The following is a 21,947-nucleotide window of genomic DNA, read 5'->3' as shown; positions in this document are numbered from 1 at the left end:
TTAAGTCAGTAGAGAGTAAAGCAGATTACCCTCCATAATGTGGGTGGGACTCATCAGTTGAAATTCTTAAAAGACTGAGATCACCGGAGGAAGAAATTCTGCTTCCAAGCTGCCTCAGACTTGAACTGCAAACATCAGTTTTTTTCCTGAGCCTCCAGCCTGTTGGCCTGTCGTGCAGATTCCAGACTTGCCAACTCCTACAAATGCCCAAGCCAGTTCCTTAAAATAAATCTCTCTACATATGTACACATCCTATTGGTTCTGTGTCTCTAGAAAACCCTAATACAGGAACCATAGCCTGTATTGTGTCTATACAGGCCATACCCCCTACTCAACTCTGCCACTGCAGTAAGAAACCACCATGGACAAAATGTAAATAAATAGATGTGGCTGTGTTCCAATAAAACCTGATTCACAAAAACAGGCAGCGTGCTGGATTAGGCGCATGTAATTTGTTGGCCTCCTGTCTCCTGACAAATGGGCATAGATATAGTACTTGGCACAGAGAAGGCACTCTGAGTTATAAAAATTTCATTTTTCAAAATCTGTAGGATGAAAGTGAACAAATAGCCGGGCATGGTGGCTCACGCCTGTAATCTAAGCACTTTGAAGGCCAAGGCGAGCGGATCACCTGAGGTCGGGAGTTCAAGACCAGCCTGACCAACATGGTGAAACCCCGTCTTTAAAAATAAAAAATTTAAAAAAAAGAAAGTGAACAAATAAACAAATGAACCATTAAGAGTACACTTGCTGGCTGTAAGACCAGCAGCTGGGTTTAGAAGCAGAGGCAGCAAAAGACAGGAACTTTCTGCTGTCTTTAATTTCCACTGCCCTGACATGGATGCCTGCCGTGATGATACGTCACTTGACATTGAAGGGGATCGGCCCAAGGGAGGAAACAAAAGCTACAGGAAAGATGCTCTGCTTTCCCCTTTCAACAGCCTGCCTTGGGGGTCCAGCTTAGCCACAGACACAATCTCTGACAACTCCCAAGAACTAGCAGGAAGCAGCAGTATAAGAACTAGGGTTTATTTTAGCAAAGAAAACACTAAAGAGCCACATTGGTAGGCCCAGGACAGGCCCAGCAGCAAATGCTGAGAAAAGCCAGTGGCCTTTTGCATAGCCTGCCCATGGTGGAAGGGTGCACCTGTGCTGGCTCCTGGGCCCACAGCCATGCTTGGGACTAGTCCAGGCTGTGCCCGCAGAGGAGCTGCTCCAAGTGGGCGCTGAGGAAGTGCTCATACCACAAATGCTGCTTGCTTCAAACAAGCACCCTCAGTGCTGCCTCCTCTGAGGCTGCCAGCTCCTTCCTGGATGTGCAGGGGCAAGAACGGAGGGGGAAGCAGAGAGAATGTCGCCTCACACGTACTCCCCACAGTCGGCGATGATCACCTTCTGCTTTGGCTTCCCGTCCTTGCTGCCCTGGGCCTTTGTGGGCAGAACAGAAATAAGGGAGTGAGGGGGGAGACTGACAGTAATTTACAGACGCAAACCCCTGCCTGCCCATTTGCCCACTTCCACCCTGGAACCTGGGCAGCAGCAGCCCCTCCCCCTGGACACAGGCCCTGGCCATCTCTCTGAGGTCACAGAACCTCTCCAGCCCTCCCACAGGGCTGTGCTCCAAGAGCCTGGGTGAGGAGGCCCGTTCCTGGCCATATACCTCAATTTGCCGCAAGACATCCAGGCCTTCAGTGATCTCTCCAAACACCACGTGCTTGCCATCCAGCCAGTCTGTCTTGTCACATGTCAGGAAGAACTGGGAGCCATTGGTGTTTGGGCCAGAGTTGGCCATGGAGAGTAGACCTGGGGGAGAGAACAACCATCAGCTCCCCCAACCCTGTCTACCAGCCCTTAAAGGACGTTTGTGCAGACTGACAGCAGCCCTTCAGAGAGGCAGGCTCAGACTCCGGGATGCAGACCACATGCAAATATGGCCACCTTATCTTCGATTCAGTTAACAGTCAATGAAATGGTGAATGAGGTGTTTCAATCACTTTATACTGGTCTGTTCTTCATTCATTTATTTAACAGTTAAGTGTCTACTTGGTAACCAGGTCTCTGTTAAACCCTGGGAACACTGATGAGCAGAAAACAGTCCAGCCCTGGTGGAGCTCACAATCAGTGGAAAAGAGTTATTCAAAAATGACAGCTAGGAAAATGAGGCCTTATGGACATTTGTCACCTAAGAGAATGTTCATGTATATGTGTGTATCTGTGTACATGTGTGTATGTATGTGTGTGTGTATGTGTGTGTCCACAAGACTCCTAAGTTTCTGACCAAGCGGCTAAGTGGATAGTGACATCATTTATTGAAACAGGGAAGTGGAGAGGAAGAGTTTCAGAGAGAAGACTAAGAACTGTTTCAGACATGTGAAGTGTGAGATGCTTGTGGGATACCCAGTGAAGACAACAGGCAGGTAGTTGGACAGGGGTCTGGAGCTCAGGGAGCCATCAGCATGGAGACATCAACGTGCACGAGCTTAACTCAAGAGATTCTGCCGAAAGCTCTGGGACTGGGTGTGACTGCTTAGGGCACTGCTTCTCAGTGGGGTTGGTGTCCTGTCCCAAGGAAACCTTTGGAAATTTGAATTTTTTTTTTTTTTTTTGAGATGGGGATTGCTCTGTCACCCAGGCTGGAGTACAGTGGTACAATCACAGCTCACTGCATCCTCAATCTCTGGGGTTCAAGAAATCCTCTCACCTCAGCCTCCCAAGTAGCCGGGACTACAGGTATGCACCACCACACTTGGCTAATTTTTTTAACTCTTTTTTTGGTAGAGACAGGGTCTTACTATGTTATTCAGGCTGGTCTTGAACTCCTGAATTCACATGATACTTTGGCTTTGGGTTGCCACTTCAGCCTCCCAAAATGTTGAGTGTACAGGCATGAGCCACCACGCCTGGCTTGAAAGTGTTTTTGACTGTCAGAAATACTGTGGGGGTGCCACTGGCATTTAGCAGGTGGGGGCTTAGAATTAGGTGTTCTGCAATGTCTGGCACAATGAAGTGTCTCATATCCTCTTGGTCTTTCAAACATCCTGCTAGGGGCTGGGTATGGATTACAGGCTGCTCATGCCTGTAATCCAGCACTTTGGGAGGCTGAGGTGGGAGGATCACTTGAAGCTAAGAGTTCTAGGATAGCCTGGGCAATATAATGAAACCCCATGTCTACAAAAAACTTAAAAATTAGCTGGGCATTATGGGTGGCATGCAACTGTCATCCCAGCTACTTGGGAGGCTGAGGCAGGAGGACTGCTTGAGCTGAGGAGGTTGAGGCTGGAGTGAGTCATCCTGCACCACTGCACTCCAGCCTAGGCAACAGAAAGAGACCCTGTCTCAAAAAACAAAAACCAAACAACAATAACAACAAAAACAAAACAATGAATGTCCTGCCAGATATTGGTATAGATTAAAAATGTGTTTACAGTTATCTACACCTAAAACATAATTCAATTATACATATAAGCCCAAAGTTTTAGAGTTTTTTTGGTTTTGCATGGAATCTTCTAGGAATGTAACTACTATATAAATCAACAGACTGTTCTTTACTTTGGAATCTAATCAACTTTTTCTACTATTTCACAAGGCCATATCACCAACAGCATCACTGCTCCTAGTATTTAAGTTGCCAGGTGACACTCCCATCTACATTTCTAACTGCTGCATCTGAGTATAGGTGCAGACACCTGAATAATTCACTTTGTGTTCTGACACAGCTGTGTTTAAGCATGTACATCTAGAAACATATTCACTTATTACACAAATTTGTTTATTTCCTTTGATGTTCTTCCCTATTATAGATTAATATTGATTTTTAAAATAATGATGTGGGTCATCTATGCATGTCAGTTCAGCATAGTAAAGAAGGGCCCTACAAACCACCAGTTAGAAAAAGGGAGCAGTGGGTAACAGGCTTGTGGAGAACAAAAGACTGGGCTCTGAGGCACTTCAGCGTTTAGGGGTCAGGAAAAGAAGGAGACAGCAAAGACAGATAAAGCAGCCAACTAGGTAAAAGGAGACGAGAGGAGGAAGGAGTCCTGCCAGCCAAGTGAAAAGTCAAGGAGCACAGAGCTAATACCGGCTGAGCATCCCAAATGTGAAAATCCAAAATCCAAAATGCTCCAAAATCTGACTTCCTGAGCACTAACATTATGTTCAAAGGAAATGCTCATTGGCGCATTTCAGATTGAGATTTTCAGATTTAGGATGTCCAGCTGGTAAGTATAATGCAAATATTCCAAAATCCAAAATACCTCTGGTCCCAGCATTTCAGGAAAGGGACACTCAACCTGTAGTATGAAATGCTCCTGAGAGGTGAGATGCGGTCTGGGAGGTGGGATAAGATGATCACTACTCTTGCTACTGGTATCTTTGGCAAGAGTGGTTTCAATGGTAAGATGGGACTAGAAGTCTGGCTAGAAGGGCTTACAGAAAACACGAAGGCAGCAAGTCTGTACCATGTTTTCAAGAAGTTATGCTAACAGGGGGACCAGAGGCATGGGTGATAGCTGGAGAGGGAACAAGGGTCGAAGGACGAAGATTCTTTTAAAGGTTGATAACTGCATGCTTTCATGCTAATGGACTGATCTAGCAGAGCAGGGGAAATGGATTACAAGAGGGGGACAACTTTAGAAGCCATGTTCCTAAGTAGAGGAGAGGGACAAGATCCAGTCCACAGGCGGAGGGGCTGGCCTCAGGAGAGACAGCTCATCCTCTGTAACTGGAAGAAAGTCAGAGCATGCACGAGTAGAGAGATGCAGGAGGCGAAGCATTAGATGAGGCAGGAAGGTGATGATATGAGGGCTTCAGGAGTGAAGACAGGCATGGACACATCATCTCTGATTGGGACTGAGCATCAAGTGGGGAAATCTGGTCAGGTTGGCCAGGGCCCCCTTAAGAACTATAGTTACAAATTTCAAATGGGATCGTTCAGTACAATTCTGTGTTTCTTCTCTCATTGGTGTGGGACTAACCACTGAGATTTTACTAAGTAAATCTGATGGCGGAGGCAGGGAGAGTAGTGGGGTTGAGGGCATAAGAGCATGCAATGGCAGACCAGAATCCAAGGTGGGTTAAGAGAAAGTGTGGACATGGCTGGGGATGGACAGTACCTGAATGTAAGCAAGCTGACGCCACCCTAGAGAGGCTGCATGCTTCTCCGGTGTCTGGTGGCTGTGTCTCCTCCAGACTCTTCGTCCCTCAGCCAGAACCACAGCCCGCCCTTCCGTCCTGCATGGCCATCCCACCCTCGCCCAGTCTCCCTTGCCACCATATGCCAACTGGCTCCTACCTGGTCCTGTGTGCTTGAGGATAAAGTTTTCATCATCGAATTTCTTCCCATAGATGGACTTGCCTCCAGTACCATTGTGGTTTGTGAAATCACCGCCCTGGCACATGAACTGGGGGATGATGCGGTGGAAGCTGCTTCCCTTAAAGCCAAAGCCCTTTTCATGGGTGCACAGGCAGCGGAAATTCTCTGGAATTGAAAAAGGAAAGAGCGCTGAGGTTAAAAAATAAAACAAAATAAAACAAGCAAAACCTCAGAAAAACTGTTTTGTTTAATGTTCGTATTTTTGTTTAAAAATAAGAGACACTCATTATAATATACCCTTGCAGTACTAACCTTGTAAGGACCAAAAGGGATTCTTTTGTTTTGAGACACAGTTTCACTCTTGTTACTTAGGCTGGAATGCAATGGCGCAATCTCAGTTCACTGCAGCCTCTACCTCCTGGGCTCAAGCCATTCCCCTGCCTCAGCCTCCCGAGTGGCTGGGACTACGGGTGTGCGCCATACACCTGGCTAATTCTGTATTTTCAGTAGAGACGGGGTTTTACCATGCTGGTCAAGCTGGTCTGGAACTCCTGACCTCAGATGATCCGCCCACCTCGGCCTCCCAAAGTGCTAGGATTACAGGTGTGAGCCACTACTCTGCAGGAGACAGAACCTCCTGCTGCTATAGGAGATTCTGATGAAAGGGGATTGAATATACATATACTAGCTCTGTTCCCTTCCAAAACCACGTAGCAAACTGATTCTTTAAAATAAAAAACAAAGGATCTTAGAAGAAAACATATGGGCAAATCTTCATGACTCTGGATTTGGCAATGGTTTCTTAAATATCACACCAAAAGCATAGGTAAAAGAAAAAATAGATAATTAGATTTTATCAAATTTTAAGACATGCATCAAAGAACTATACCAGTAGAGGGCAAAGCAACCCACAGAATGGGAGAATGCTTATTTGCAAATCATATTTAATAAGGGTTTAATATTCAAAATGTATAATGAACTCTTATAATTCAACAACAAAAAGGCCAGGCATGATGTAATCCCAGTGCTTTGGGAGGCCAAGGGAGGAAGATCACTGGAGGTCAAGGGTCCAAAGCTATAGTAAGCCATGACCTCGCCACTGCACTCCAGCCTGGGAGACAGAGCAAGACCCTGTCTCTCAAAACAAACAGACAGACAAAAAAACCCCCAAACAATCCAGTTAATAAATGAGCCAGAGATTTGAAGAGATATTTCTCCAAAGAAGATATACAAATGGCCAACAAACACATGAAAAGATGCTCAACATCATTAGTCAGTAGGGAATAAAAATAAAAACTACAATGAGATACCATTTCACAACTGTTAAGAGAAGATGTTGGCCGGGCACAGTGGCTAACACCTGTAATCCCAGCACTTTGGGAGGCCGAGGCAGGTGGATCACAAGATCAGGAGTGTGAGACCGGCCTGGCCAAGATGGTGAAACCCCATTTCTACTAAAAACAAAAAATTAGCTGGGCATGGTGGCAGGCGCCTTTAATCTCAGCTACTTGGGAGGCTGAGGCACGAGAATCACTTGAACCCAGAAGACGGAGGCTGCAGTGAGCCAATATGGCATCACCGTACTCCAGCCTGGGCGACAGTGCAAGACTCCATCTCAATAAAAAAAAAAAAAAAAAGAAAAAGAAGACGTGAATAAATTGAAACATTCATACATTGCTAGTAGAAATGTAAAATAACCCAGCCACTAGGGAAAATAGTTTGGCATTTCCACAAAAAGTTAAATATAGAGTTACCATATGACTAAGCATTTCCACTCCTAGGCATATATATCTAAAAGAATTGAAAATAGGGATTTAAACATATACTTATATGTGGATATTCACACAGGCATTATTTACAAATAAGTCAAAAGATGAAAACAATGTGCAAGTATCCATCAATAAATGAATAAACAAGATATTTATTCCAAATATAACAATATTATTCAGCCATAAAAAGGTATGCAGCACTGCTAAATGGTAATGGAAGAACCTTGAAACCATTATGCTATGCAAAATAAGGCATGAAAAAGGATAGCTATTGTGTGATTCCACTTATATGAAAAATCTAGGATAGGCCAATTCATAGACACAAAGATTAGAGGTTATCAGAAGCTAAGGGGAGAAGAAAATGGGGAGTTATTGTTTAATAGGTACCTTTAATAATAAGAGGTTTTGGGCTGGGCATGGTGGCTCACGTCTGCAATCCCAGCAGTTTGGGAGGCCGAGGCGGGCAGATCACAAGGTCAGGAGTTTGAGACCAGCCTGACAAACATGGTGAAACCCGTCTCTACTAAAAAGACAAAAATTAACCAGGCATGGTGGTGCATGCCTGTAATCCCACCTACTCAGGAGGCTAAGGCAGGGGAATCGCTTGAACCTGAGAGGTAGAGGCTGCAGTGAGCTGAGATCGTGCCAGGGCACTCCAGCCTGGGTAACAGAGTGAGACTCCATCTCAAAGAATAAAATAAAATAATAAAATAAATAAAATAAGAGGTTTTGTTTAGGGTGATTAAAAAATTTTGAACAGCGAAATTAATTAATTAACAGTAATTAATGCAAATAAAATGTACATTTTAAAACTTAAAAATCGGGGAGGAAGAGACAATAGCAACGAACATTTCTGAAATTAGAAAACAAATAGATGAGTCCTAAATGATAAAGCAGACCCAAGAAAGCTGAATATTAAGCTGGTAAAAGCCAAGAAGCAACTCAGTTTGCACTCCAAAAGCTCAGAGAAACAGGTGCAGGTAATCCTGGAGACAGTAAGTTTGGCTGAAAGCCTGTATAAGAAAGTGGTTAATCCTTGGGCTCCTCTCCCTGACTCTGCAGCTGGGGGCCACCCTCCCCCACCTGGTAGCCAGCTGGGGGTCTAGTCTTCAGTAGGTTAAAGCAGGGGGTCTCTGGACTAGGATATCCTACACGTAGTAAGGGCTGAGGTATGTAACGACAAATAGAGATTACATGAAAGCTTATATACTGAATGTTGAGGCATTCAGCCATGCCCTCATCTCTGCTTAACAAGATGCAGACACCTGGATGCAAAGCCCCCAGCAGGATAATCTGGGAGAAAATCAGGAATGATTACATCAAAAACTGCACAAACAAGGCAATTATCGATTCCAGGCAAAACAAAATGCTGTGCATGAAAGGAAGTTATCACATGGTGCCTACATTGTTAAAATAATTTAGGACCTAACCAAAATTATGGTACCTATACAGGGGCAGAGAAGGGGATTTTTAAAAACTAATTCCTCATCCTCTGAAGTAGAAAATCAGAAGATAATGCTTAAAATGGAAAACAGGAAGTAGAAATATAAACCTGTTATCTATCAACATGGAAATAAAAATCAAAAGACATAAGAGTTGAAATCGGCTCCTCTGAGGAACAGCAAATGGTGTTGGCAGCAGGGCATAGGGACAGCACCAGGGGATGACTGTTTTTCCAAAACAAGCTTTGTAAAGTTGAATTCACTCTTTATATGTCTAGATAATAATAAAATTTATATTAAAAAGAGAATAAATAGAGTCAATATTTAATAAGTTACAACGAATACTCAATAAAAGCACTAGTTACTTCTAGAATTCAGGACTGGATGTAGAGGAGGGAAAACAACTTAAGTTTTCAATTTATTGTCTTAATTATTATTGGAATATATATGTATGGTATTCTTTTTTTAAAAAAAAATACATTATTTATTTGTATTTTTAAAAAATGATTATTAAAAAGTAGTAAGCCAGCACTTATAAAGCTTCAAAAACACCTGCTCTGACTCATCTGTTACTAGATCCCAGGATCTGAGATGCCTCAAATCAACTTAGGTCAGAAGCAATATCAAGGGCACAAGAAGTAAAGTGGCAAGAACCTGGGAAAGGCTCACTGCTCAGCCACCAGCCTCCCGCCTTCCTGACCCCGGCGTTCCGCTCACCTGCTGTCATGGGCACAACGTCAGAACGCAGGAGCATCTGGATTCGGCCGGCCGGCTTGTTCCCAATCTTGATGTCCATATACACCTGAGGATTTGACCGGGCCTTTTTAGCAGCAGGCTCTCCCTAGGTGCAGAAGAAATTGCTAGTTAGAGAGAGCTCCCTGATGCCCCAAGTAGGAGCTGAGTATTCTACACACCCATCCAGAACACAGCTCCAATGAGCAGGCTGGAGCAAGTGCTGACGGGGAAGGCCTTGGCCTTGACAGGGCTGCAGGAGGCAGGGGCCACAGTCGTGGCGCCCTGCTGGATGCCCAGTGACAGGAGACCTCAGTACTGGCTAACCTGAGCCCCACACACAGGCATGTCATCTCATCAGGCTTGCCCTCAGACGTATCGGCTTCCTCCTCTTGCTTTACAGTCACAGAACAGCGCTTTTCTGGCCTATGATCCACAACTCTCAACATCTTCAAATGCCAGTTCCAGCCCACACACTGTCCTCTAGTTAGGCAGACCATGTCCCACCACCTCCTCCCCTATGCTTGGCCCTGCACATACGGCTGGCTACATAGAAGCAAGGGGGCAGCCCTCTTGCTCAGATCTAAGTGCTCAGAAGACAGTGGAGGATGCTGGGCCTTGCTTTGTGCTCTAAGTAGATAAGACTAAGCAGAGGATACAGGGTGATTCAGGGGGACTCCACTGAGTGTGATGGCCACTTTATGAGTTCTGCTTTCCATCCAAATTTTTGGCTTGGGCCAATGTGTGGATGAATGGTAGCAAATTAGCCAAGACTGAGATCACAGAAGACAGGATTAGAGAAGCTGGGGATTCATTTTAGGCAAACTTAGGCTGCCTATGAGACTTGCAGGCAGAAATATCTGAAGCTCAGGACTAGAAACAGACCATGAAGGTCAACAGCATAAGAGAGGCTGCATAAAATTACAGACTGACTGCTACTGTTTCAGCTGAGAGAAAAGACAGAAACCATGAGCCAACAAAGAAATACAGAAGAATGACAACACTCACAAGGTACCTGGAGGAGGGGAAGTCCAAGAAGCAACTGTCAGAGACCTATGCTGAGAATCAGGGGGAAGTGCCCCAGCAGGTTCTCTTAGGACTGGAGAACCATGAACCCATGTACAGGGTAAAGGAAGGTAGCACTACCCTATCCTGTCACCCCTGCATTAGCACAGGAATAGGAAGACCATGAGCCTCATGCCAAACTCCTCAGTGAAGGAGGGGGACTGATCAGGAGGGATGAAGAGCAGCACCTCAGACAATCACAAATCCATACCTGAGCAGAGCTGAGACACTCATCACATAGAACACAACGTGGACGAGAGACCCAAAGCTTTGCCCTCAAATTCACTCAATACTGACTTTACCAAAGTACTAAGAATTCATTATTCATTCCCTCCACTTTGGTATATGTATCTGCAAATTTCCATTAAAACTTGAAAAAAAAAAAAAAGTCTCCTGCAGACAGTGCCAGCCTATCCTCTAAAAGCAGGAGACTTCATTCTCACCTCCTGGGTCTCTGCTTTGGGAGGCTCTGACCCTTCTTCCTCTTTATTCTCTTCAAGTGTCTTCCCAGAAAACTTCTTCAACCAGTCATCATCTGACCAAACTGAAAGAAAAGAATCAAGCAAATGTTAATTCAAGCTATCAGCTTGAACTGAAAAGTATCTGCTTTGGTCAGCAAAGTGGAAGACGCTATGTGGCCTCTATGCCAGACAATTCCCCACTGAGAACTCCCAGGGGTAAGGAAAGTTCCCACCCAGAATGTTGGCCGTTAAGTCCAGCTCTCAGTAGGGCTAAGGTAAGTAGGTATGCTGAAAGCAAAGGTATAGCCTTTGCTGGTTTCAGCCCTTGATGGAGTACCCCAAGAATGGAATATCAAGAAAACTGGGAAAGATGAGATCAAGCAGGAATTTCTCTCATAACAAAAACAATTACTCTGGCTTTGCTGAGAAGCTCAAACTCACTTTTTGTTTCCCTACAAAGGTGGTGCATGCCCCTCCCGATGTGAACCATCATCTACTCCTATCTACCAGGAAGCAGCAGTTAGAGCACTGACTTCCAAGTAAATAGAGACAAAAAATGCAACTAAGGCCAAATTGCTGAACATCACAGGGAATCTAGAAGTTGCTCCTACTCACCTGGCCTGGAAGAGCCTTCCTTAATTCTCATTGGTTTGGCCAAATTGACACGAATTGTACGTCCAAAAAGCTCAGATTCATTCTGTAAAGATTGAAAATCCAGCTGCTTAAACTCTCTTAGGTTAACAGAGAGCCAGCCAGCTTTCCATATACTTCTGAGACGCACTCATGATTTGTCCTCCGTTAATCCCTGAGCCCCTACCAGTAAGCTATGCACCCACCCCAAAGCCACCTGTGACTTGCAGGGAACTCTAGAACCATCACACACCCACCTTTCTTTCATACCAGCACACAAAGACCTCTATTACCAAAAGTAACTCTGGATTCAGAACACTCCAAAATTACAAGAATAAATGCAGTTTCCCAGTATCTGAGTTCACCTTCAAAAGTCAAGATAAGCTTTGTTTTCATTTTGTTTTTTTTTTGTGGGGGGAGGGGGTTTGAGATGGAGTTTTGCTCTTGTTATCCAGGCTGGAGTGCAATGGCTCAAACTTGTAACCTCCGCCTACCAGGTTCAAGCGATTCTCCTGCCTCAGCCTCCCAAGTAGCTGGGATTACAGGCATGCGCTGCCACACCCAGCTAATTTTTTGTATTTTTAGTAGAGATGGGGTTTCTCCATGTTGGTCAGGCTTGTCTCGAACTCCTGACCTCAGGTAATCCACCCACCTCAGCCTCCCAAAGTGCTGGGACTACCGGCATAAGCCACCACACCCAGCAAAGATAAGCTCTGAAGTGAAAGAAAAATGATCTCTGACAGCTGAGGAATACGTTTGGTGAATGGATAACAGAACAAGGAATAAAAGAACATTTCATTATCTAAAGATAATATCAGTATCAGGAAAGGTCACTTAATGTGAATCCACTTAAAGTAGTGATGAAGATTTCATGGTAAAAGTGAAAATTATAAAAGGTTTGATTGGGAAACTACTGTAATGAAACTAAAAATAAGTTTCTTACAATTAATATTCAGGATTAACTATGCATTAACTAGTAGAAAGAAATGTAACAGGCTGGGTGCGGTGGCTCATGCCTTTAATTCTAGCACTTTGGGAGGCCGAGACAGGTGGATCACCTGAGGTCAGGAGTTCAAGACCAGCCTGGCCAACATGGTGAAACCCCATCTCTACTAAAAATATAAAACTTAGCCAGGTGTGATGGCACATGCCTGTGATCCCAGCTATTCGGGAGGCTGAGGCAAGAGAATCACTTGAACCCAGGAGGCAGAGGTTGCGGTGAGCAAAGATTGCACATCATTAGACTCCAGCCTGGGCTTCAGAGTGAGATTCCATCTCAAAAAAAAAAAAAAAAAAAAGAAATATAATAGGTAGCCCTGTTGGCTTGAGCCTGTAATTCCAGCTACTTGGGAGGCTGAGAAGGCAGGACTGCTTGAACCTAGGAGTTCAAGACTGTTTAAAAAAAAAAAAAAAGTAACAGGCACTGTTTGAAGTATTTTTTCCAACAAAATTCTGTCAACAGTATGGTATCTTTGCACTTCATATCAGACATGAAAATTAAAAGGATCTCAAGGAGGGCACAAACACTAAAGAGCATTATCATTTTTCCCAAGGATCTTTCCAAAATATCCAAATCATTTGTATCAGTGATTTGCAGCTGTCATAATTAAATTTCTCTTCTCAATTGTAAATTGGTCTAATAGTTCATGAAATCTTGCTATTTTGCAAAATATGCAGTTACACTGTGCAATCAATTTGCGCTGTTTGCAATTTACCATCCTACACATGGGACAGCCAGTGAGAGATTGATCAACAAGGAAGATGAGTACTTACATTATTGTTAAATGGGAAGGGAGTCTAAGAACTGGTTTTATAAGTGATCAATTCACAGTGAATATTTTCACATGAGAATTTTTACCTCCCCTTGTAACCTTGTAACTTTGGAAGTCCAGGAAACTGACATATGACTAAGGACCCTCTGTACCACCAAAAAGCAATTTCAGCTATAACAAAGATTCCCAGCCATACCATGTTGTCGATAGCAGCTGCAGCATCCTGCCAAGGAAAGACAAAGGTGCAAGTTTAGGCTTGCAGCCAAACACTTCTTATGATGTCTAAACACATACTCAGAAGCAAAAATCTAGGAAAATGCCACCTCTACATTTCTTGCCTAGGTTGTGTGTGTTTCTAACAAAGAGCCCTTCCTGGCTGATTTTAGAGCTGGTGGTGCAACAATCTGCCATCTAGTTGAAGGCACAAGAAATAATCACCACTGCTGCCAGGCAAGAATGCTCAATGAACAGAGGTCTAGGAGCTCCACTGCAGGGCAAGAAGGGGAGGGCCTGGAAGAAGGTCTGACGTGTTATTCACAGTCCAGTCTGATTATGTGAGGGAAGCTTTTCTTAGAACAACACTTAATTCTGATCTCTCTGGCAGTATCAGCTTAAGGCCCAACAGCCTAATCAAATGGTAAAAAGCTTCCTTTGTAATCAGTAACACTACCACAAACCAATGACTAAACACTAGTAACACAGACTCTCACCTCTGCCAACTCGAATTCAACAAAAGCAAATCCTCGGTGCTTTTCTGCAAAATGGAAAAACAAAAACAAGTAATTACTATGTGGGGCAATCGGAAGAAACAGGATGGTCACAAAGTGAAGTCAGTTACATGCCCTATCTAAACATCTGTAATTCTATCCAATAGTTATTTAAGAAGAAGGAATCTCATTCTTTGATTATTCTTAAACAATACTTTAAGCAATAATAAACTTTGTTTTTTTAATGGACATAGCTAAATAACAAACTGTATTTTTAATCTTTAAAATAAGTATTATTCGACCAAAGCCAAACTTAAAACCTTAACTATTACATGCAAGGCAACTAGAAAAATAAAGATGGCCAGGTGCAGTGGCTCACGCCTGTAATCCCAGCACTTTGGGAGGCTGAGATGGGTGGATCACGAGGTCAGAAGATCGAGACCAACCTGGTCAACACGGTGAAACCCCGTCTCTAGTAAAATACAAAAAAAAAAAAAAAAAGATTAGCCAGGTGCGGTGGTGCACACTTGTAGTCCCAAGTGTGGGACTGAGGCTGAGGAAGGGGAATCGCTTGAACCTAGGAGACGAAGACTGCAGTGAGCCGAGATCACGCCACTGCACTCCAGCCTGGCAACAGAGTGAGACTCCATCTCAAAAAAAATAACTAATTAATTTTAAAAAGCAAGTCATTTGACCCCTCAATTATCTATCCAAATATACATTTTGTGCATCAACTGTGCATAAAGCATGAATCCTAAAACTTGATAAAGATGTTCAGTCTTTATCCTCAGGAAAATGCTGAACTAACTAGAAAGGCCAAGCACAACAATGTTAATTATAGAACTCAGAGCTAGAAGGGCCCTTAGAAAACCAATATAACCTTCCCATTTTACAATTACTCAGGCCCAGACAGTTTAAAGACCTTGCTAACAGTCATATGTAAGTTCGATGATAAAACTGGGCCTAAAACTACAATCCTACAAATGACAACAGAGGTAAAATAGAAAACTGAACGGTAACTGTGATACCAACTGAAGGGAAACCCACTCAGGTGTTCAGAGGCCAAGAACCCCACCCCCGCCCGCCATTATGGGGGTAGGCTTTCCTGCTGCCTCATTTAATAGCACAGCTGCCAAGTAGGAGCAGGTGGGATAGGGTACCCATCCAGATAGATTAATTTTAATTTTTTTTCTTTTTTTCATGTTTTTTTCCTTTACTGTCCTCTGAAGTTAATGAATTGAACCAAACATCCAGGTAGATTAAAACCACGTTCAAATCTCAATGTAGTTCAAACCTATCTCCCTACTGGTCTACTGAAAAACGTGTCTTATCTCAATCCAACAGCTGAAGACTCTGAAAAGTACTTAAAGTTCACAACCACATGGCCTCAGAACATTCCTTCTCCATCAAGATCACTGTCACCAGGCACCTTCATGAACTTAACTGTAGTGTATACTAACTATATTTAGAATACATATTTAGAATTGTGATGTGACTTTAATTTTTTTTTAAGGCCTTTTCCTAATAGGAGGATTCTGAACGTGAGAGACACTAAAATAACTCACCTGTTTCATAATCCAGAGGAATCTGAATATCTGTGATGTCTCCAAAAGGAATGAATGCAGCATGAAGAACTTTGTCATCCACCTCCTCTGCCAGTCCACCTGCAAATAAGCCAAGGCCCTTCTGAGCCACTGATCTCCATACTCTTGCAGAAGTCCTTGGCAGCCCAGTTAGCATGCTAGCCAGGAGACAGGGTCCTTCCATTCAGTTCTTTGGGTACACACACACACACACACAACCCTCTCATATCTGCCCATCCATACTTATGAAAACATTCCTCTCTTCACCCTGCTTTCAGATTCTCATCTAGTCATGGGTTTACTGCAATAGCTTCACAACTGACCTCCCTGCCTCCATTCCCTCTACCAATTCCACAAAGCCTACTAGAATGATCTTAGGAAAATGCAGATTTGAACCCGTAAATTCTCTGCTTAAACTCCTTCAAACACTTCCCACTGTCCTCAGGATAAAGTGCAAACTCCTTAGTGGTAGCCACCTCTCCAGCTTCTTTGCTTTGCTTCCCAATTCCTTGGGTCTCCTGAAAAATAGCCCACTTGCCCCCAAGTGTCAGGCTATTTCACACCTTTGGACCTCTGCTTTTGCGACTCCCTTGCAGTGAACAGCCTTGCTTCTGCTTTGGTAACGTACCTAACTTCTGCTCATCAGTTCTGGCATCACCTCATCCAGAGTTTGCCCTCACTTCTCCAGATGGGTCATTTGTCCCGCAGCCAAGCCCCCATCATCGTGGTCCATCCCCACTACAGCGCTTATCAAAAGTGTGCTACTGAGGTAATTCCCACTTCTTTTCTGGCTAGTCTGGGAACTCCTTCCCTTATGGCTGGGGCTGGGGCTGGGGCTGAGCCGTCACTGCACTGGATATTTGTAAAACAAATTAACAGGAGGATCTGGAGGACCATAATATTCCTCTAACGCTTCTCGGGGCCCGTTGGAGCTCAGCCGGCTAGGAAGTCAGAATTCCGTCTCGGGTTCACACACCTGAGGTGTGCGGCAAGGCTGTTCACTGCAAGGGCGTTCGCAAAAGCAGAGGTCCAAAGGTGTGAAACAGCCTGACACTTAGCAGCAAATGGGTCATTCTTCGGGAGACCCAGGGAATTAGGAAGCAAAGCAAAGAAGCTGGAGAAGTGGCTACCGCTAAAGAGTTTGCACTTTTTCCTGAGGACAGTGGGAAGCCTTTGAAGGAGTTTAATCAGAGAAGTTACGGTTTCAAATCTACATTTTCCCAAGATTATTCTAGTTTGCTACCATCTACTAAAGCCAGAGCTATACCGCCAGGACCACCGCCAGAGACCCAGCCTTGACAGCTGCTCGCCGTCCTCCTGGTTCAGAGACGTGTCCCACCCCACGCCCCGACCCTCTGGGGGTCGCGTTCGCCCAGACACCGCCTAGCGCCACTGCCTGCTCACCCACGTACAAAACGCGCTTGGTAGTGGCCATGTTGCTCGCGCGCTTTTCCGCCGGAAGCCAGCACTCGGCCCGCCCCCTTTCCCACTGTCCCGCCCCCTTCCCCACTGTTCCGCCCCCCTCTGGCCCCGCCCCATCCCCGCAGCCCTTACCTCTCAGACCCCGCCCACCCTGGCGTTGGTCCAACCCGCAACCCGCTACCAGGAAGCACCGGGGGCAGTGTGCGGTGCGCCATGGTGAACAAAGGGACGTGGTCCTGGCGCTTTCCCGTGCTCATGGTGTTGGGGCAGGCAAACCTTGGCCAAATCAACCCGACTCTTTTGTGCAAACGATAAACTACGGTGCGTGGTCAACCTGCGCGTCTTTTTTTTTGATAACCCAGGAGCTGAGAATGATTTTTTACCTTTGAAATAGCTGGGAAAAAATTAAGAATATTTTCTTGCCCGGGCGTGGTGGCTCACGCTTGTAATCCCAGCACTTTGGGAGGCTGAGGCGGGCGGATTACTTGAGGTCAGGAATTCGAGGACAGCCTTGCCAACATGGTGAAACCCCGTCTCTACTAAAAATATAAAAATTAGCTGGGCGTGGTGGCGGGCTCCTGTAATCCCAGCTGCTCAGGAGGCTGAGGCTGGAGAATCGCTTGAACCCAGGAGGTGGAGGTTGCAATGACTGGAGATCGCGCCATTGCACTCCAGCCCCAGAGACAACAGCGAAACACCGTCTCTCTCTCTCTCTCTCTATATATATATATATTTTTTTTTTTTTTCTTAGCACATGAAAATTAATGTGAAATTAAAATTTCACTGTCCATAAAGAAAGCTTTATGGGGACACAGCCACGCTAATTTCCATAAGTATGACTGTGGCTGCTTTCCTGCTGCAAGGGCAGAAGAGCTATGGCCTGCAAAGCCTACAATAATATTTACCGTCTGGCTCTTCAGGAAGAATGTTTGCCGACTCTTGTGTTAGGTTTCGAAGGGAAGGCAAGGGTTAAAGAAACACACACACACACACACACACACACACACACACACACACACGGAGGCTCGACACCAAACACAGGCTTTATGTCTAGCATAAAACCTACAGAAGTGGGGAACCAGCCTAATGCCAGTGCCCACCACTGTTTACAGGCTGGAACAATTTATAGGTATGGGCGGGAGGGGTCTAGGCAGTATGGCTTACCGCCCAGCAAGGTATTGATAAGATGTTCTCATGAAGATGTGGTTTGGCCCTTGTTCCAGTTGGATGTCATCGTGGTATCCCTTGGACCTTTGCCCAGCAAGATATGACCGGGATGTTGCTTTAGTTGGGCCTTTGTCCGTCTTGTGGTCACGTGGTTAGGCAGGAGGTTTCTCACAGCCCAGACCCCTGTGAAATGTTTCACTTTGACCAAGGTCTGCAAAATAGCAGGGAGCTTACAAAATGGTGCAGTTTGGACTAGTATCTTGGACTAAACCCACTAATAAATAAATTACACGTGGACATAATGGTAGGAAATAATGGGACCATCTATTTTAGACAGAGCAGGGGGTTAAGACCTTCCTGAGGTGACATTTAATTTGAATTCAGAAGAAGGAGCCAGAGAGAGGAGGAGACAGCTTCTGCACACTCAAGGAACTAAAAGACCAGAGACGGGTGGTGGAGTGGAGGGCATGATAATCAGATGGGAAAGGTGGGCAGAGGGCCACATCATGAGGATGCTGTAAGCCACCTGGAAGATTTGGGGGCTTTGAGAAGCTGCTGAGTTACAACAGTTACATGGTCACGTCCTTTTAAATAGTGCTCTGACCACTAGGCCCAGAATGAATTGGTTGGAACCTTGGAGACCAGGAGTTAATGGCACAAACTGGGGAAGAGTTGATATTGGCTCTGTTCCTCCAATCCACTTGTCCAGGTAATTTTTTTTTTTTTTGACAGGCGCTGTCACTGCATTCCAGCCTGGGTCTCTCACCCAGTCTGGAATGCAGTGATATGATCATGGCTCACTGCAGCCTCAATCTCCCAGCCTCAAGTGATCCTCCCACCTCAGCATCCCAAGTAGCAACTGGGAGCACAGGTGTACATCACCATGCGGGGCTATTTTTTTTTCAAAGATGGGGTCTTGCCATGTTGCCCAGGCTGGTCTCAAACTCCTGGACTCAAGCAATCCTCCCACTCAGCCTCCCAAAGATCTGGGATTACAGGTGTGAGCCACTACACCTGGCCTAGGGTGATCTTTCTTCAAAATAAACTTAAATTCTCTAGAACTCCCTACTTAAATCACTGTTGCTGCTAACAAGGTCCTTGACAAGGGGTCCCTGCCTACCTCAAGTCAACCCTGCTTCCACATCAGCTACCCACCTACTTAGCAGAGGCACTTTTCCCTTACCTCTGCTTTTGCTCATTTAATTCTCCCTTTTCTCCATCTGGAGGCACACATCAGTCCTTGCAGTCCTTGCAGAGGTTCCAGTTAAGCTTTACTCACCCAAATCCCAGATAGACAGAGTCCACAGTCCCCAAGTTCAAAAGACATTTGGAACACACCCTGTAGCTACAGTCAGGTATGTCTCTCTCTCCCAGTAGATCAAGATATTTGACACCACGGCCTGTACCCATTGTATTCCCAGAGCTAAGCAGTGGCTGCACACACAGGTAACCTTACCAACCTCATGCCAAATCAGGGAGTTGATGCTTATAGGAATGAGGCTATGAGATCTGATTAGGAGAGCTCTTTGTGTACCCATCACTATTCCAAACCAAAAGGTCACTCTCAAGAAGAATCTGACCAGGTGTCCTTTATGTGGTGTAGTATAATAAAAAATAGATATTTGGTCTTTGTCCTAGTTCCTAGTACAGAGTTTCTAAACCCCTTGGAATATCCTGAGTGCTGTATCTTTTGTTATGGATAATGAGCCCATTTTGACCATATGTAAGTTTATGCGAAGCAGGTGAAGCAGGTGAAGTTTGTTCCTTCTACCTTGAGTAGGTAGAACCCCTAGCTCGCTTCAGAATGGGGGTTGGTCACCAGAGAAACCAACTATATGGTTAGAGGGTTGGGACTTCAGCTCCCGCCTCCAACCTCTGAGGAGAGGAGGGGCTTGGAAATTGGGTTCAATCAGCCATGCCTAAGTAATGAAACCTCATATACACTCTAAATGCAGCTTGAGGAATTTCCAGGTTGGCGAACACATTGATGTGCCTGGAACACAGCATGCCTGGAGAGGGCATGGAAGCTTTCCAGCCACTCTGCATTTCCACCTTGCCCTGTGCATCTCTTCCTGTAATCTTTACAGCCAGGTTTGAATCCATTGTTTGGATGAGCAGCAACACACTTCTCCTGTGGGGAGAATAGTTCATAAAAAGAAAAAACAAATGGAATCTCAATAACCATGTTGTCTGGGTCAGCACCAGCTTCTGGCCCTCTTTTCCTTTACAGGTGCATGGGTCACTCAGCACCTGTTTCTGCTCTTGGGAAAATATTCTTGGCAGCATGGAGGCCGTCGGGGGTTCCTGGCCCACACATGGACCTCAGGCTGGGATGCCTGGGAACAAGGAGAGGCAGTGGGTTAGCACCTAAGGAAAGGACAGCACTCGATGGTGGTCCAAGTTAGGACATTCCCACCGCTCAACACCTGAAGGCTACCATTCGGAATCCAAGGGAAGGGAAGAAGTAATGGTATTTGACCAAATTCAGCCCATTGTGAGGGGAATGGTGGTGACATAAAACTATATAGATTCTCCACCGAGCGCAATGCCTCACACCTGTAATCCCAGCACTTTGGGAGACTGAGACAGGTAGATTTCTTGAACTCAGGAGTTCGAGACCAGCCTGGTCAATATGGCAAACCCCTGTCTCTACTAAAAACACAAAAAGTAGCCAGGCATGGTGGTATGCATCTGTAGCCTCACCTACTCAGGAGTCTGAGGCAGGAAAATTGCTTGAATTTGGGAGGGAGAGGCTGCAGTGATCCGAGATCATGCCACTGCACTCCAGCCTGGGTGATGGAGTGAAACTCAGTCTCAAAAAACACAACTATGAGGTTGGGCATGGTGGCTCACACCTATAATTCAAGCAATTTGGGAGGCCAAGGTGGGCGGATCACTTGAGGTCAGGAGTTCGAGACCAGTCCGGCCAACATGGTGAGACCCTGTCTCTACTAAAAATACAAAAATTAGCTTGGCGTGGTGGTACGCCCTGTTATCCCAGCTACTTGGGAGGCTGAGACAGGAGAATCATTTGAACCTGGGAGCCAGAGGTTGCAGTAAACTGAAATGGCACCACTGCACTCCAGCCTCGGTGATAGAGTGAGACTCCGTCTCAAAAAAAAAAAAAAAAAACAGAAAAACTATATAGATTCTCATCATATGTGTAATAACATGCAACATAATTAGAAAGGGGAGGTGAAAAGAGCCCATCCAGAACATACCTACTCTGTGTTGGGCTTAGTGCTAGGGAGGTATTTCCACAGACATTTAGTTATCACAAACTTAACATAGAGATTATCTCCCAGTTTTACCCAGGCCACCCAATGAGGTCAATTTACTCACATTAGCAGAGTAATAACTGAGTATTAATTTGTTGATTGAATATGTAACTATCTTTAGCAGTACAGCTTTTTCTAAGGACCACATTATCCCCTTTGGAGGGATTCCCAGAAGTGACTGGACCAAAAGGTGTAAATACCAAAACAGTTATAACTATGATATGCCATAATGCCTCTTTCATTAAATGCTCTAGAAATATTAGCATATGATGTCAGTGACAAGCTCCAGTCTAGAATTAGGTCTCTGAAGGCAGTACAAAGTCTCAGTATCTTTTCATGTGGCACTAAGCTTTGGAAATCACTTTAGAAAGCTTTAGGTAGGTGAAATGAATGGGACCATGGGAACCCATTCTGTCTCCTGTATTTCTGAGGGGAGCAGTTAGACATCATAGTCACATGGGAGCATGGGAATCATTCTGTCTCCTGTATTTCTGAGAGGAGCAGTTCGACATCATAGTCACACTTAGCACAATTTATATTTGCATCTACTTTTTTTTTTTTTTTTTTGGAGACAGGGTCTCATTCTGTTGCCCAGGCTGGAGTGCAGT

General features: G+C 44.9%; 1 protein-coding gene across 3 annotated transcripts; it reads right to left on the bottom strand.

Moving 5' to 3' along the window:
• Positions 1-1,013: 1,013 nt before the first annotated feature.
• PPIE (peptidylprolyl isomerase E) lies at positions 1,014-16,957 on the bottom strand. Of its 3 annotated transcripts, none has more exons than XM_032247050.1 (10): positions 16,877-16,957; positions 15,455-15,553; positions 13,893-13,936; positions 13,379-13,405; positions 11,396-11,477; positions 10,763-10,863; positions 9,240-9,363; positions 5,291-5,476; positions 1,661-1,803; positions 1,014-1,428 (listed from the first exon to the last, which is right to left on the bottom strand). In XM_032247050.1, exons 1-10 carry the CDS (start codon positions 16,905-16,907, stop codon positions 1,360-1,362), a joined length of 906 nt encoding a protein of 301 aa, XP_032102941.1. In that variant the 5' UTR covers positions 16,908-16,957; the 3' UTR covers positions 1,014-1,359. The 3 variants fall into 3 exon arrangements, with proteins under 3 accessions (XP_032102941.1, XP_032102942.1, XP_032102943.1); XM_032247051.1 differs by having other exon boundaries at positions 16,885-16,957; XM_032247052.1 differs by lacking the exon at positions 16,877-16,957 and adding an exon at positions 16,825-16,848.
• Between the last annotated feature and the right edge of the window lie 4,990 nt (positions 16,958-21,947).

The sequence above is a fragment of the Sapajus apella genome, unplaced genomic scaffold (assembly GCF_009761245.1).
Source record: "Sapajus apella isolate SASKATOON/1434 unplaced genomic scaffold, GSC_monkey_1.0 scaffold62, whole genome shotgun sequence".
Taxonomy (NCBI): Eukaryota; Metazoa; Chordata; class Mammalia; order Primates; family Cebidae; genus Sapajus; species Sapajus apella.
This window is presented reverse-complemented; position numbering and strand designations above follow the sequence as displayed.

Excerpts from the sequence above, each read along its gene's own strand:
- PPIE (XM_032247050.1), bottom strand. The coding sequence starts at position 16,907 with ATGGCCACTACCAAGCGCGTTTTGTACGTGG. Across the intron at positions 10,864-11,395 it reads GGAAGGCTCTTCCAGGCCAG|TTTGGTCAGATGATGACTGG; the intron begins GTGAGTAGGAGC and ends CTTTTCTTTCAG. Across the intron at positions 9,364-10,762 it reads CCAAAGCAGAGACCCAGGAG|GGAGAGCCTGCTGCTAAAAA; the intron begins GTGAGAATGAAG and ends TTCTGCACCTAG.